General features: G+C 46.1%; 1 protein-coding gene across 1 annotated transcript; it reads right to left on the reverse strand.

Annotated features, from left to right (window-relative positions):
• Positions 1-813: 813 nt before the first annotated feature.
• On the reverse strand, positions 814-16318 carry TADA1 (transcriptional adaptor 1). Its single transcript, XM_069789865.1, is given in 10 exon segments — positions 814-1638; positions 2653-2815; positions 3833-3984; positions 5043-5252; positions 8231-8328; positions 14439-14504; positions 15654-15745; positions 15977-16172; positions 16175-16213; positions 16216-16318. Coding segments are annotated over 10 exon segments (1257 nt in total). The 5' UTR covers positions 16304-16318; the 3' UTR covers positions 814-1485.
• Between the last annotated feature and the right edge of the window lie 308 nt (positions 16319-16626).

The following is a 16626-nucleotide window of genomic DNA, read 5'->3' on the forward strand; positions in this document are numbered from 1 at the left end:
ACAGCCAGGAACACAGTGACAGCTGCACAGCCCCTTGCTACAACACTGATCCAATATGAACAGTCATGGGAGTCAAGAATAGAAGTTATAAAAAAAAAAATATAACTGGGAGGAAACATCAGGGACCTGCACCCTCTTCAGTCCTGGGGGTGCAGTAGAGACGGAAACTGCACAGGAAAGGGGAAAGATGACAGCTCTCCTACCCAAATACTTCCCAAACAGAGGAAAACTAAAATGGAGGGGAACCATGAGCTTCCCCTTTCATATTGCCTCAGAGGAAGCTGTTTCAATTCCACTATCTGGAGGTACAATAAGCCAAGTCATCCTTCAGCAGGTACCTCCATAGGTGTGGTTAAAACCAGGTAATATAGTAATTAAGACACTTTAATAGAATTCTTGTGTTATAATAAGCCTGTTCCCTTCAGCATCTGAGGAGCACACAGCTGACTCAGGAAGACAGTAGAGTACCTGAAACATAGCAGGTGGAATTTCCCCTTTTACAGCGATCTGCACGCCTCCCCATGTGGAAAGGGGTGTGGCTGCATATTTTTTACAGTGAAGTAATACGAGACATCTTGTTCATGCTGCAAATCCAAGGAGTCTGCAACACTAAAACAGTTGATTAGTATCTGTATTCAGGAGTTGCTGTCCCACCTCAGTGATGGTCAAGCTGCCTGCTGGGATGGCTAAATCGTTAGCTGTACTGACAGGCACAGAGGTTGCCTCTTGTCATTAGTCCAACAACTCCTAGAACATCTGATCGCTACTACTACAAGACAGAGGTGAGTCAAGGACTAGGCTGATATGAAAACATTACTCACAACCCTGATTTTATTGCGCATTTTGGTAACTAGTGAGAGATTCCTATGACAGTGCACACCTACATGTTTTGTGATGCAAAACAGTTCAAAAGACAGGCTAGAAAGGACTTTTCCCTTTTTACCTTGTTTTCTCAGAGTTTCTAAACAGAAGTTCCCCTGGTAGAAGAGGAACAATGTCAGCTTACAGAATTGCTCATCTTCACTTCACAAGAGCCCACCCTGTTTCCAGTTAAATGAATGGAAAAGGATCCCACCAACTGCAACAGAAGTTGGACAAGGCCCTTGGAGACTGAGCTCAGAAGGGAAACTACCAGAGGGGAGGGCGAGGAGGCAGATTCCCCATGCTCACAAAAGAAAACACAAATACACCTTATTTAAAACCAGCACTTTCCATCCTCACATTTATTTTTCCTAAAAAACAGTCTTTGCAAACAAATCTTGTTTCTCCTTTCCAATTCAGTGGGATTGCTGCAAGCACTCCATGGCACATGACTCTGGGGAAGCAGAGAAAGCGTACCACAACTCAGTCATATTTCCATAGGAAAAGTTGACTCATAACTTACGTCATCCTTGAAATGCTGACACAGGTTTGCAAGAAGCATCTGAATGTCAAGTCCAAGGAATAGCACCGTAGCCACCTGAGGCCTGACAGGGCTGCCTAGCTCTAGCAGAGTAGAATGCCCTCCTTTGCTGCCAGGCGCTGGCGATGGATTTTATCCTGCTGTAGCTCCTCGTGGTTTGGATGCCAAAGTTTCATGACAATTCTCTCAATGTTTAGAGCATAGACAGTGTGCGCAGGAATAACTTCTTTGTGCACCTGGAAATACACGTTAGAAAACAAGTTTAACACTTTCATACACATTTCCCCATATTGCCCATGGAAGAACCTCCCTCTACTACAGGATGATCAGAGCACCAGCCCTGCAGAGCAGGGATGCAGGCTGTCACACATGAGGAGAGCTGCAACTTGCCAGCACTGCCACAGCAGCCAGCACAGAACAACTGCCTGTTACACCATTTTGTAAGGAAGTGGCACGGTAAGGATACTGTCATTTTGCTCTTGAGATGACAAAAAACAAATTGCCATCAAAATCTTACAAACAAGTCTATCTGACTAAACACGTGAGATGAATGCTTGTTTACAGCTCTTACAATGAATGGTCTGCCCCTGCAGCCTTGAGACAAAATCTCAAGGCCTGTTCACAATAGCAGCGATCAAGGGGCAATTTCTCACAGCTAATTTTAGACATTCTAAGTAGCCTGAATGTCCCCAGAGCTGCCAGAGAGGGAGGGAACCACAGGCATACATCTCCACGGGAAGATTCATCCAGCCTACCTTAGACACCTCCCCAGGGTTAGGGTGATCCTAGCTAACCCACCGCAGCAGCCTGCACGCCAGGACCAAGTATTCCTCCAAGTACCCAGGTGGAACATGAGGAGTAAGAAGGGACATGCGAGGCAAGTCATTTTGCTGCATCACTGTCAAAATCTCAGTCTAGCTCAAGTTCTGATATAATTGCTGCAGCCTTGCTAGAGAGGAAGAGTTACACAGCCTTCTTACATAGCGAGAAGAGACAGGGATTTCCTCACCAACTTCTGACCAAGGGGAGCAGAACAGGCATTAAATGACGAGCTGACCATATGTTAACCATTACCTAACAGTGGGATCAAGTCAAAGCCAAAGAATTGTATATTTGAGAAGGAAAGAAGGAAACAGACTGTAGGAGGAGAAATCAAATCCCCCACCACGCATGTAACCAAATCTGAGACTGGTAGCTGGTACTCAGGGCAGTGCTGCCTGTGACACGACAGTGTAACATGAACAGCTTACCTGTAATGCCTCAAAAAGGTCATACATGTTCACTGGCGGGAGGGACGCTGGCAAGGTGTCTCCAGAGCACGCTAGGAGTAGAGCTGCCTGCTGCTCAGCATCATCAGGCGGGGGCTGGGGAGTTAGACTCTGACCAGCAGAAGGTGTCGCACAGTTTGGAGGGCTATAGACAGAGCAGGCAGTAAAACCTTCCAGTCAAGAAAACAGCACCAGTTGTGGAAGTCACAGAGCAGGGGCTTAGCCCCAGGGTTTGCTTTTCTGTGTCAGTTGACTTATCCCTTCTGTGCATAATATTATTTCAGCTGTAATTAAAATATCTTTAAAATTCCAGTTTAATAAAAATAGTGCAAAGTGATCCTCAACATGCTTCAAACCTGCTTAACTGATCTCGATTGGGCAACTTGTGTTATTTACAGCTGACAGTTTCTACCCAGCACAAAAATTAGGGCACCTACAACATTAAATTGAAAGACATTAGCCGTTAGGCAGAGTTGTTTGGAGTGGATTGTGTTTGTAGTATTTGTAGTGCTACAATCAAATCTCAGAACACCCACGACCTCCTGTCAACTTCTAGAAGCTGCCATAGACAAACACAACTGCCTTCTCATACGCACATACTACCAGAGGCACAGCACAAGCTGTTTGACATTAAGACTTTGGAGAACAAGATGACCCTGAAGCTCTGCTAGCTGTAAAGGCATGCCAAGGAACCATAAATACATTTGGATGCAGGAAATGACAGGATGGCAGTGTCCTGCAGGTCCTCACTGACATTTCACTCCTGTGGCACAACAGCGGTGCCCCCACAAAAGAATGGCTCTTCTGCCTTTCAGGCAGTTTCCCTGAGAGCAGCAAAATTCCCATGTCACTCACTACAGCTTCCAAAAAACAATAATTACGAGGACATTCAGAGGGCCAGGGGTAACCTTCATGAACTGATGGACAAGCACAGGCAAGGAAGAGAGACTTAACACTGTCGTGAACTCCACTGCTGAGAAATCCCCATATTCTCCCTCTCTGTTTAGCCATACACTCCTCCGTACTGATACCTTCTTAGTGTGTGAAAGCTGAACACCATTATTAACAGATTCTACTAAGTGAAAAGAGAAACTGAACCATGGGGTGACTTCGGGACTAGCAAATTGCATTTGAAATGAGCAGTGTGCTGAGAGCTCCTTACCACTCAATTAAATTGTTATAAGCCACAACACTGTTCTTCAGATATGGCTGCGGGTTAACATTGCTTCCAAAGGCATACTTGAAATGGCCATCTCTCAGACGATAGGCTTTCCGCCTGGATATCACAGATGTCAGAATATCCTTAAGATGGTTCTGCAATGAAAAACAGTCTTACTACACATGCCGATTTATTCACTCTACCAAGCCATGGCTGTGAGAAGTGCCTCACCTATTGGCAAGACAGAAGTAGTGCTGCTACAACCACAAGGACCTAAAGACGAAGGGAAACCAAGATCTGGACAAGTTACAGTATGTTTTCACATACTGTATCTGATACAGTTGGATACAGAGAACGTGGCACTGTGCAAGTACTTTTATGCGTTAGCCTGTGAACTGTACTTTAATATGTGATGCGCTGCTTCAGATGTCAGAAGAGGTTTCTTAAATGCTAGGAAGCTCCCAACCTCTGATCCCTTTGATAAAGAGTTAAGAGATTTCATAACTGGCACTAGATGGTACACCTGTACTGAAATACTGGCCCTAAAACTACAGTGAAAAGCCACTCACTCCTCTTTTTCAGACTGTTCAGTTGCCTGGAAAGTGCTGGAGAAGCAACTGCCTGAAAAAACAAGCAGACAACTGCTTCTTAATTTGGCCTCACCCCCAGATGGGGAGTTCAGGTTGGCCACCACATCCTCACTCCAAAAAAAACCATCCACACATCAAGGCTGCAAGTCATGGCTGTATCATTCCTGGGATATGTCAGGTAATGCACCACTGATGGCCAAAACCAGCAACAGCACGCACTTCACCTGCAGGTATTACCCGATTCTGTCACCTCGCTCCCATGCCAGATACTTGCGCCTATAATGGATTATTTTTCATGGAACTGTTTAAACTGGAGTTCCCGTTCTGTCCCTGCTTTTAAGTGACAAGAACAGCATTTTCCAAAACAGCTACTTAAGCATACCTGGAGTTCTTCATATGCAAGTACTTCAAAATTAACACTTGCAAGCAGAAATCCAAGACTTTACATCTATAACGCCACCAATCTGGAAGCCCTCTGGTTCTCATCTTATTCCTTCCAAGGCAAACAGGCAATTAGAGAAGCAGGTTTCCTCTCCCCACTGAGGGACGCTACCCCATACAGCACACAGAGCCTTTTGTTGCTGCTATAATGAGACGACCACTGCTGCCCAGCCCAGTCTCACCTCCACAGCATAAACAACTGCGGTCACTGCCTCCTCTGTGACATTGTCTAGGCCGTGCTCATACGCAGTTACAATCATCCTTCCTTCTAACTGGCCACGTGTAGGAAGCATCATGGTGTGAGAACACAGCTTCAAGTCATCATCCTCCTGAGGATCCTTTGCCACAAATTGCTGGGCTCCAGAGAGCGGATTCTGAGGCTGGAACCGGTGCTGTTATGAACACATTAGAGCATCAGCTGATAAATACTCGGTCAGACCCTTTGGTTCATCAAGCCAAACATCCCTTCTCCAGTCGGAAAGCAAACACCTATAAAAACATATCACAGTAGGACAAGCAGAGTGATATTCCTCCCCAGGATACTCTCCCAACCCCCAACAATTTGTGACTGAAGAAATTTCTGAGCCAGTGTTGGTGTCCTTTCATTAAACAGCCCATGAACTTGTCCAGTAGCACCCTGAACCGCCTAAACCTTGAGTCTCCACAACATCCTGCAGCAAGAAACAACACACCACATGAAGAGTCACCTCCTCTGGTTTGCTCTGTACTTCCCACCTGCTAGATTCTTTTGATTCTCCTGTACGTCTCAAGTGTGGTCAGCCATTGTCCCTTTTATCTCTGTTCACGCTATCTGGGCCAGTGATGATTTTATGGACTTTCACATCTCTCATTCACTTCCTTCTACACTGAAGAGTCCTTGTCTATTTAGTCATTTCTTGTACAGAAGGGTGTATTTTTAGTTACTAACTGTACTGTTTCCATCAAGATTAAAAAAACGTGATCCTAAGCTTGTGTGATGAAGTGCTTCTTACATTTCTTTAAAGCTTCAAATGCAACAGCTTAGCCAAATTCCTGTTCTCAATTTCATACTGTAGTCTCCCCCATGCACTTTCAATACTCAAAGCAGAGCTGTGTTACTGAGCAGCCACTGATTCTGAGATAGATTATGGCTATTTTTCAGAACTGACTCAGTTATTTAGAAAAAAAAAAAAACCATCACAGAACAGGAATTCATACCAGAAGGTGGCAACCCCCGTTTCCCAGACCACGGTTATTCCAGCACAATTCCCTTGCTGTGCTGGTGTCTCAAGCTCTGAGTGCTTGTGGTGGCTCCCGGAAAGCCTCAGTCCCCAGGTAAAGGGGGAGGAAAAAGCAGACAGGAATGACTGATCCTTGAGCCCAGACATGTGCTTGGCCCAGCCCCAACCCACAAGGGAACAACATGACCCTGGTTCATCGAGTGCTCCCACAACTCCTGGACAGTCCCTCAACTCTCCAAGCCACAAATCCAGTGGCTCTGGAATGAAGATTGCTGCAAGGCTTTTATGGGGCATCAAGACAAACACATACTTTAAATATAAACAATGAATATACAGCAAAATGGATTTCTCACATCTTCGTTTCAGGAGAGGAAGGGGGGCTGCTTCATTCAAAGGACAGTGTGGCATTTAACTCAGAGTGAAAAACCAATCCACCCACTAATGATGTGAAAACAGTTTTCCCTCCCCGTAATTCTGAAGACTTATGTTTTCATTACAGGAAAGCTGGAAAAGACAACCTTCAAAATGTAGGCAACTCAAGAGCAATGTGGTTTGGGACAGCAGAAGCCAATTGGAATGAATCTGTGGTCATTCACAACTGTTACTCTGACCAGTGAGGGAAACATCAGGAAATATCAAGGCACTTCAAGTTCACACTACTCAGGAATTCCACTAATAATAGACAAGCTCGTTAATCATAACATACACTTCATACAGTACTTACTATCAAGCATTCCAGGAACATATGTATAAACACACACTAGAAATGTGGCGTAACACAGGGGTATCTGAATAAACCAAATTCCAAGACTTCCACTACATCACAACTTGCTTCTCAAACTCTCCTCTACTTGCTACTGAAAAGTTATGGTTAAGTTTGAAAACAAAAAGATAACAGACTGCCAGCAGAATTCAGGTTGCAGCTGTGAACACTGCAAAGTATTTCAGCAGTTTCTAAATACAATGAGCCTTCAGCTGGACTTGCATCCCTTTGAAACACTGCTCTCTGAAGCACACACACACAGTGCCTAATTATAGTCCCTAGGAGTGCGGTATGCACTTCGGCTGAGCCAAGCTAACCTTTCACAGCGTAAGAGCGGGAGGTTTCACAGCCCCACCTTTCTCCCCTATCCCCAGCCTCTTCTTCCTTTGTGTTGGCTTTGGCATTCATCCAACCGCAAAGAAAGCTGATCCAGCTGAATAAACCAGCAAGAAAAACTTGGGGTTTGGGGTCTTTTGTGATTGGTTAGTTTTCTGCCTTGTCAGAGAACTGAACTGGATCACAATGTGCTCAGACACCTGATAAATCTGGCTCAGTAAGAGACAGACACTCTCCCTTTCAACAAACTGTTACTTCAGTTTGAACAGTCTTATCAAACTCCATCCCTGGAAGACAGTGCCCCACCCCAATCCTCTTTCACACCAGGCCCCCTCCACACTGGTCTGGCAGCACAGAAACAACTGTAGAACAGATGCGTGACAGTACCAGATCCACATACAGAGCCTTTGCTGCAAAGCGAACCGGATCTTGCGCATTTCTCTGCCACCTATGAGAAGACAGCATCTTTGCAAAGCGCTTTCAATTCTGAAACAACTTGACCCTCTAGAACATTCCAGCCGAGGAACATCTTACTTCTAACACTTTGGACTGCAGTCATGTGGAGGGGTTCATACAATCACAGAATTCTGCCTGACTGCCTGAATAAATAGGCAATCACTTTTGCTTCAAGAATGCGGCAGATGTGTGAAGTGAACAAGATATTACAGAGAACATGAAAGGTGAATGAGACTATGAAAGACCTGCCCAGGCGTTACTGCAGTGACCACAGAGCTAAAGGTACTCCTCAATGGTCCCAGGAACACAAGCTTTTGCAACTTTGACATTTAGGTGTTCTTCCATGTGTTCTCTGGTGTCTAACAAAGCCAGGTCACACCGTAGCCTTTCTCCCAAGAGGCTTCCATGAGACAGGCAGCAGCCACTAACCCTCAGTTCTTGCCCCAGTGCAGAACTCAAAACAAATATGACGTACATCATTGCATGTGTTGAACTTCCATCATCCCTGGTAGTAACAAAAACTACATGCTGTGCAGAGCTCTTCACCCCCAACAGAACATCAGAGAGCCATGACTATTTGACTGTGGAGACTTACATCAAACTTTTGTCGAACCGAAGAAATCTTTTTCTTTCCTTTGGGTTTTCCAGGTTTAGTTGCAGAGCCACCTGGCCACGGCAGAGATCCAGCACCTTCTACAAATTGAAAAGAAAAAAAACCCACTTGATAGGTGTTGCTGATTTAGGGCCAGGATGAAACTGTCCACACAGAAAAACCCTTAACATTTGGCCTCCTGCTAAGCTTTAACCCAAAATCAACAGCCATGGCCCAGAGGAAGGACTTCACAGGGGAGAATGCTTTTGGCAGCCCTTCCCTTCGTCAGACCCCTGCTAGCTTGACTTACTTATGACCCATTACTTAAGGAGAACTTTCCATCCACACACCACACAAAAACCCATGGCCGAAGGAGAGAGATAAGCACAGCCTCCAAGGAAAGCCACACAGAAGGAACAAGTAATTTGTTCCATCAGGAAGATGACAGCAGCTTGCCTGGAGGGGGATTCTCCTCCCACCAACTCCTGGATCAGATCAGACATTAACCAGCAGGATCAAGCAGTCTGACTCATTACATCTACCTTTACAGTCCTCATCAGCTTTAGCAAGCGTTGTCTCAGACCCTTGTTAAACATCATGACTGATTGTTCTTGTCACACTGAGGGGAAAGGCGAGGGGGGAGAAAACTGCAAAGCTCCACTGAGCCCAGGAGCAGGACAACACCAACATAAGCAGTGAGCTTCTGACTGACCAGAACTGGCAAGCAGCTAAAAAAGAGATTACTGTGTAGTACCAAGAAATAATTACATTTGGCCACATCACCTTGAGGAGACTGCTCAGAAGTCCACTGTATGCTGTTTTGACAGCTACACCTACAGTAGGCCAAACCACATCCTGATAATCACAGCTCTCGGCAAGGACAGCCTAGCAGATTTCCTGCCAACGGGTTTACAGGATCCATGCACAATTCCTTTAGGCACACTAGGGCTTAAGATAACATTGCATTGGATGCATATGCACTTGCTGACAGTGAACAAGAAGTGCAACCCAAAGACTGGACAGCCCTTTCACGGCTACAGAGGCAGCCTCTGCTTTGTGTCACCAGTATCCTCCTTCCTTGGTTTGGCACAGCCAAACTGTAGAGTTATACTACAGCCCTGTTTACAGGGAACGAGGCTGGCTGTAAATCCTTGGCTATGGGGAACTTCCCACACTCATAGCTGGAGCATGAGCGCAGTGTCCTCTGCCATGAAAAAAAACTTCTAACACATGATCAAGCTAAACCAGAGGATTCAGGTGAAGTTTTTGAATGGTCAGCTGCTGAGAAGGGGTTAGAAACAACCTACATTCACATAGAAAGATGGCATATTCTCCTTATAAAAAAAGTTTACCAAAAAGTTTAGCTACATCCTGTTAGTGAGGCGAAAACCAATAGTCTACAACAACCCCTGTTATCAAAATCCACTGGTCAATTATAGGAAATTAAGAGATAATAAAGCCTCTCCAGAAAATCAAAAGCTGGTGTCACCACTCATCACTACAACATTGCAGTAGAGGGGGTGTGGGAAAGAACCATGAACAATCGTCTCAAGGACCACTCTTGCCCTTCATCGAGATCTCCAGACTTACATCTTAGATGTATCAAAATAATGCTACTTCTCCCACAAGATGTTTTGCTTTTTACAGACAAGTCCTCTCCTCCTCCTCTCTTCCATAGCAGGTCAGACCCCTTCTAGGCAGGAGGGGGATTAGGTGTGTTAAGGACAGACACAGAAATCACCTGGCCCATTTCAAACCTTTCAATAAAAGCACATCTCTCTAGTTTGCAATGTCACCCCACTCGAGGCCCTTCCTCCTTGTCAAAAGTGTCATACAGCTCCTTCACAGCTTCGCTTACAAACATATCCGTAGTTAACTATGTGACCAGCTGGTGGAGACAGAGAAAGTGGAACAGATGGAGAGAGAAATAGCAAACACTACCCTTTTATCCAACAATGTATTACAGATTAATAGGTTATAGCACATGCTGAATTTTTTAAATGCCTTATTTTAAAATATAAGATAGTAACTTTTAAAGTAAATGGCAACTAAATTTGGAGGCTTTGACAGTAGATCTGAAAGATGCAACTTAATTGAATCTCAACCTGCACATTTAACAAACTTAGCCAGACTTGGCTTAGAACAAGGAAAAGATGAGACACTATCTCCTATTCCCCATTATAATGAGCCCAGAGCAGAATTTTTTTGGCTCCTTTTCTAGGTTTTCATATTAGCAAGACTGACTTGCACTACATGAAGAAAGCAAAATTTCCCTCTTGTATTCTAAGAAAACCAATACTTGCCTTCCTGGCCACAAATGACAAGGCTGGGTTGGCTCAGACATGAAACTTCAGAGATGTTAGCAGCTTTTATTTAATCTTGCTAGTAAGACAATTAGATGTTAACAAGCCACAGCAATGGCTGCTGATAGCCCTTCAAAGATGAGCAACAGATAAGAATGTTTTTCTAAGAGCTGCCACATCCCTGCAGTGATGGCACCAGCCAGTCCAGACAGTGTGTCAGGTTTTCCTGACGTGCTGTACCAGCACTGCACAGGAGGAAAGGACAAAGATACAGAGAAAGTCACGACAGAGAAAAGCAGCCAGGCACAGGAAACATGCATGTTCCCACCCTCGTTTATTTGATCTTCAGTTGTTTTGGTTGGGTTTTTTTTTAATCTTCTTGCAGGGACAAGGGTTTAGTCAAATATATTCTGAAGACCCTCCTCTGTCAACAACCGACACTTCCATTTTCTTCCTTTTCCTCCCTTCCCAGCTCACTGGAGAGAAGTGGAACATGAGCAACCTGAGCCCGTCTCACAGCTGGCAGCCCTTCAAGCAAAGTCTGTGGACAACCCTAATATAACAAAATGCTCCTGCTATCCCAGCAAGAGTTCTAATTCGTGAACCATCTCTTAGTTAGCTCCAGATTACTAGTAAATAAATTAAATCCTTACAGCACTAACTCAAGTGCTTGCAATTGTCTTAGTTTTGTTGTTAACATTTAGCTAAGGAGGGAAGTAACAGTTCAAGTGAGATATGTATTAACTCAAGAAACCTTGCTACCTTGACTGCTTGCAATCATCCAACAAACAAGATAAGCTTAGCAAGCAAGTTCATGCAAGGTTAAGAAAGGCTTTAAACTGGAGTTTCTCTTGATGGAATTTTGGGGGGAAGAAAAACCCCAGATGCAAAAATTCAGAAAAGCACTTCTGAAAATATTGGTAAAAAGAGAATACCAAGAGAAAGCCATTTTCTTGTAATGGGAAGTGCGCCACAGTGCTCAGGCTGTTGGTACAGCCAACCTAAAATCACCATTAAGGCACTCTCTAGTATTTTGGGTAGCATGTTTCTGGGAGGTTCCTCTCTTCAGGCACTTTCACAACTTCCCAGCTACATTACAGCTGGGTGCCACTCGAGTATTTATGGGTGTCTTTACAAACATGACTACCAGAAGGAACATCATCACCCATTTTTAAAAAGGACAGAGAATTCAGATTTAGGATTACTCAGGATCCTGCTGTGCCCTCAGTGGGAGCTCAGCAGGAATTAAAGCAACTGGTCATTCTTCACATTGGAACAGATATGAACTTCCCTCCCTCTCCACCACCAAGGCCTAAACATCCTGTGCCACACAGGCTGCTGAACCAGAATTTGAAGTTCGTGTGACCAACAGCCTAAGCAGATGAGAGGGGGAAATGGAAAGCCTTCCCACAAAGGGTCACATTCACCCTGTCTTCCCCTATAAGCCCAGGTGGAACCACTACTACCAGGGGCAGCAAAATTTGAATCAGATGGGTTTGTTTGCATGGTTCAACAAATGTTATAATCACCCCTTAAAAATACCTTCCCCAAGGTTTCCTATTCCAAATGCCACAATATGAAGCACACTTTTAACACTGACCACACATTTTGGGGTTTTTTTTTAATACAAAATAGCATTTTAAAGATGGTTCTTTACCCCTTGTCTCTCTCACACGAAGGTGGAAAGTACATGCATCAGTAACCCATGTGATGGCGTGACAAGTGCATGAAGCACACTTCTTTAAAGTTACTTGTTTCCATGAATCATGAAGTAAACACCTTCTACCCAAAAGACAGTGGTGGAGACAAAAGCCTGTTAGCTTTCCATTCTTACATGGGGGGAAAAAAGAAAAAAAAAAAGAAAAAAAACAACAGAAAACTAGCAGGTGTCAGACTGGCATCTAGGAAGAGAAAAAGAAATCTAGACATACAATCTAGTATTCCACCTTCCTGGGCTTGCATGTACAATCCGCTACGCCACACACAGCGGACTGGCTAGTAAAATGCATGTGTAATAGATCTACCAGTCACTGGCCCAGAAAGACGTATCTCCTTACAGATTAGCTCCAAAACCATTGGGAGGTTGCACTGATCTGAGGAGAGCAAAACAGACTCTAAAAGGGACTAGCAGTATGTACTGTTAGCTGTTAGAGCACTAAACCATGTCTTTAAGAACACATACACACAATTAAACTGAGCTGGCATATGCAGATCTGTGGCCATAGAGCCAACAAAAGCCTGCCTGAAAGCACTGAAGGTGACCAGCTGGTCAGCAAGCACTCCATTACATGCTGTCACAGATCTGCTGAAGCACCACAAAGAAGGGTTCTTCAAAGGCTCTTAAAGAGAATAAGCTTCAATGGGACAAGAGGAAAAGTCCTTACAAGGACTTGAAATTAAAAAAGGTCAGGCAGGAAATAATGGCCATATGGAAAGCAGCTGTGGAGCACCACACTGCTTTGTGTTGGGGCTCATACTTTTAATACATTCCTAGACAGCCTTGAAAAAAGGGGGTATTGGGGAGCTGGTAGAGTTTGCTGACAAATCTGAGCTATTCAAGCTGGGAAAATGAAGCCTGACTGGACGGCTGCAGAAGAGCTGCACAATACTAAGTGACTGGATAAAGAGACAAATGAAATTCAACACAGTTAAGCACAGAGTGGTGCACATGGGAATAAACAACCCCAACTTTAGTCACACAGCGATGGGCTCTAACTTGACTACTGCTGCGCAGAAGCAAGACCTCTGAGCTATGATCTCTGCTCCAACACGCACATCAGCTCAGTGCTGAGCTCAGAGAATGCAGGTACTCTCTCCCTCCCCCTCCTAATTTAGACTCTGCTACTTCAGGTAATACTCACAGGGGAATCACTGTTCTTGTGCTCTTTTTATAATCCAGCTGTAAGTACTCTAAGTCAAAAGCAAGGAGTAGCAAGATTTAGACATAAGTCTTCCAAATTACATGAGTGTAGACCACTAAAGAGGACAAGTCTAGGACTCAAAAGGTATTTGTAAAGTTCAAGACCAAACAAAGCAAGTTCAGAGGTGGGGGAGGTTAGCATTTAATTAGCACAGCTGGTATAGTTAAGGACCTGCTACAACACAAAAAGCTGTGGTTATCCATAAATTTTGCACTTTTTCCTTCCTCTAACTACATCAGGTACCCTAATAACAGGTATTCTCTCCTTGCAAAAACCTCATCTCTCCAGTCTCAGCCCTTCAGGGCAGTAACAGTTTTCGTTCCCTTACTACACAGCAGTTTCACGTCTTGAATTGCAGCTCAGTTCTCCTTCCTATCAGATCTCTGGATTGAGAGTTCTTCTGAAGACCAAATAAAACATACCTTGCAACCCTGACGACAGCCTTTCTAAATGCTTACAAAGTCAAAAGGTTAACTATCTGCAGAAGGTTGGGTTAATTGGCCATAGCTCAATCAAGACTCACGTAAGCATTCCCAGTAAGCATCTTTCTATGATATACGTACTCGATTTCAAGATCAGTCAGGAATATCCAGCTCCTCAAAATGATATCCCCAGCAGAGAGAAGAACAAAGAGTATCACCAAGTTCCGAAGAGAGAGGCACAGCAGTAAGCAAAGCAGATCAAAGACAAAGCAGCATCTCCCTTTACACTTCAGCTCACAGCACACACCCAGTCCAGAAATCAAACCACCTTATTGCACACAGCAATCCAGCGTTAGCATCTAACCAAGCACATGCAGCTTGTTGATAAAGGCATCTCTGCTGAAATCAGCTGGATCGCTACTTTGCTACCCTTTTGCCTGTGTGGCAAAAAGAACATGAATATTAAGGCCCAGAAAATTGGAGTGTTTTGTACAAAACCCACCAAACACACACGCAGCAAAGCGTTACTACCCAACAGTTTTTCATGAAGCTTCTCAGGACTTACCTGGTGCAGAAACCAAGATCTGGCATCGGGTAAGAATAGCCAGGAGGAAATCGTTGTGAGAGTGGACTGCATAAAGACAGACAGTTCATTAGCAACACGTCAGTGCCCAGCAGCACCCCCTCAAAGCGATCTTAAAGTAGCTCACTATGCCTTTCCACAGTCATGTTTTCCCCACGTGCTTAGCTACATACGAACTTTCAATTTAAGTTTTTTTGAGAGTTTTCTTCTACTGGACCCAGAATCTGCTACTACCACACTAACAAAAAGGATACTACATCTGGCATGGAAACAAGTTAGGTCACTTCTCAGCATGCCACACACACAAACCCAGCCCTACAGCACACAACGTGAAACGTCTGGTGTATTAGGCCAGTCCAAGGAGGATCAGTTGTCCCTCCTGCCATGCAGACTTCCGGTAGCAAGGCTTTTGGTTTTTCTAGAAAAGGACCAGTAAGAGCCAGCCCCAGGAAGGTGAAGTTAACTCCAATAGGTTCTAGATAAAATGCAACTTCCTCGCAGAAGGGTTACAGGAACACAGAGTGAGTAATTGCACGTTAGAAAGAGCAAAGACAAACTTCATAAGCAGGGTCAGAGGGTTACAGGATGCCCTTTGGCCTTTGAGTCCAAGCACCAACAAACTCCCTGCCCCTCCCTGCAGGGATCACGAATGTGGAAGTTGGGAACCTCCACAAAGCTCCCAGCAATGCTCGCCAATGTTTGCAGACCCATGCGGAGGCGAGATGAAGGAATCTCACCCTTCAGCGCTCCAGCCTGCCACCCCTAAAGGCCAGGAAGGGGATCTGCCGGCTGCACAATCGCCTAGGTGAATTCGGGGGTCCCTCCCCCACTTCAGCCACACCACCAATTCAGTCCCAACCAAAGGGAGAGCGCAATACAGAAAGGACTGGGTCTCTACGGTGACATAAAAAATGGCTTTTTGGTTGCTGGGACAGCATATTTTACCTTTTTAGCGTATTTACACAGAGCCAAATTGTCTGTCAGTGCCGGAGCCACAACGGTACTTCCCCCTGCAGGCCAGGGCACCTCCCACCTTTTTAACTCTACTGCTGCCGGAGCCCCGGCCATTCTTACTTCCCTCACTGCAATTTCCCTGTTCGAGAAGCAACATGCAGCAGGGAGGAGCTCCCCCCAGGCCTGGCTGGGGCAAGCGAGCACTAGAACCGGCAGGAAAACAAACACAGGATGGCTTTTTACCATTGTCTTGCGTGAGAAGCCTGCGTGCTTCCAGGTCAAACTCCTCCTTACTGATCTTTTGCTTGAACCAGAGTTTCAAGTTGGCCCAGTACCTAGGGAAGAGCAGAGAAGTGCAGACACCAAACGAAAAGCGTTGTTCCTAAACCCACTGCTTTCTCCCACCAGCGCAAAGGGGCCCGGGGCCAGGCCAGCGCTGAGGCTGCCGCACAGACACGACCCTTTGAAGGCCGGGAGAAGAGGAACGGGCCACGCAGCAACCAGGCCCGGCCCGGCGGGACACCCTCGCCGCTGCTCGGCCTCGGCCGCCCCCCTCTCGCACTCACTGCTTCACATTCTCGCCCAGCGCCTCGCTCAGGCTCTTCTTGGCCGCCTCCAGCTCGCTCACGTACGTCGCCATCACCGCTCCCTGTGAGAGCGCCAACCGACACCGCCCCCCAACGCCGCAAAGCGCGGCGGCAGCCGTAAAGCACGACTGGCCTCCATCAGGTGACAGCCCGCCGGGCCTCACCCCCGGAGGAAGGGGGCGGTGGCCTCACGCATGCGCAGAGCCGGCGGCGGTCCCGGTAGCGAACGGGAGCGGGAGCCATGCCGGGTCTGCTGCTGGGCGACGAGGCGCCGAACTTTGAGGCGGAGACCACGCAGGGCCGCATCCGCTTCCACGACTTCCTGGGAGACTCGTGAGCACCGTAGGGGGGAGCCGGGGCGGGGGGAAGGGGCCGCTCACCGGGCAGCAGCGAGGGGCACGGTCAACGGGGCCCGGTTGTCCTGCCGCCGGGCCGGGCCGGGCCGCCGAGGGCGAAGGCCCTCCTTCCAGACGAGCACGGCGGTGAATTGCGTGTGGGAACCTTGCGGGCCGTGTCACTCCCACGGCGTGAGGAGGCAGAGTCGGGCCAGTCCGTGCCAGGGGCTTGTTCCAAAAATTGCCTTTTTTTTTTTTTTTTTCCTCCACGTCGAGGCGCAGCGGCAGCCCCCC

This window comes from Haliaeetus albicilla, chromosome 8, assembly GCF_947461875.1.
Source record: "Haliaeetus albicilla chromosome 8, bHalAlb1.1, whole genome shotgun sequence".
In the NCBI taxonomy this organism is placed as follows: Eukaryota; Metazoa; Chordata; class Aves; order Accipitriformes; family Accipitridae; genus Haliaeetus; species Haliaeetus albicilla.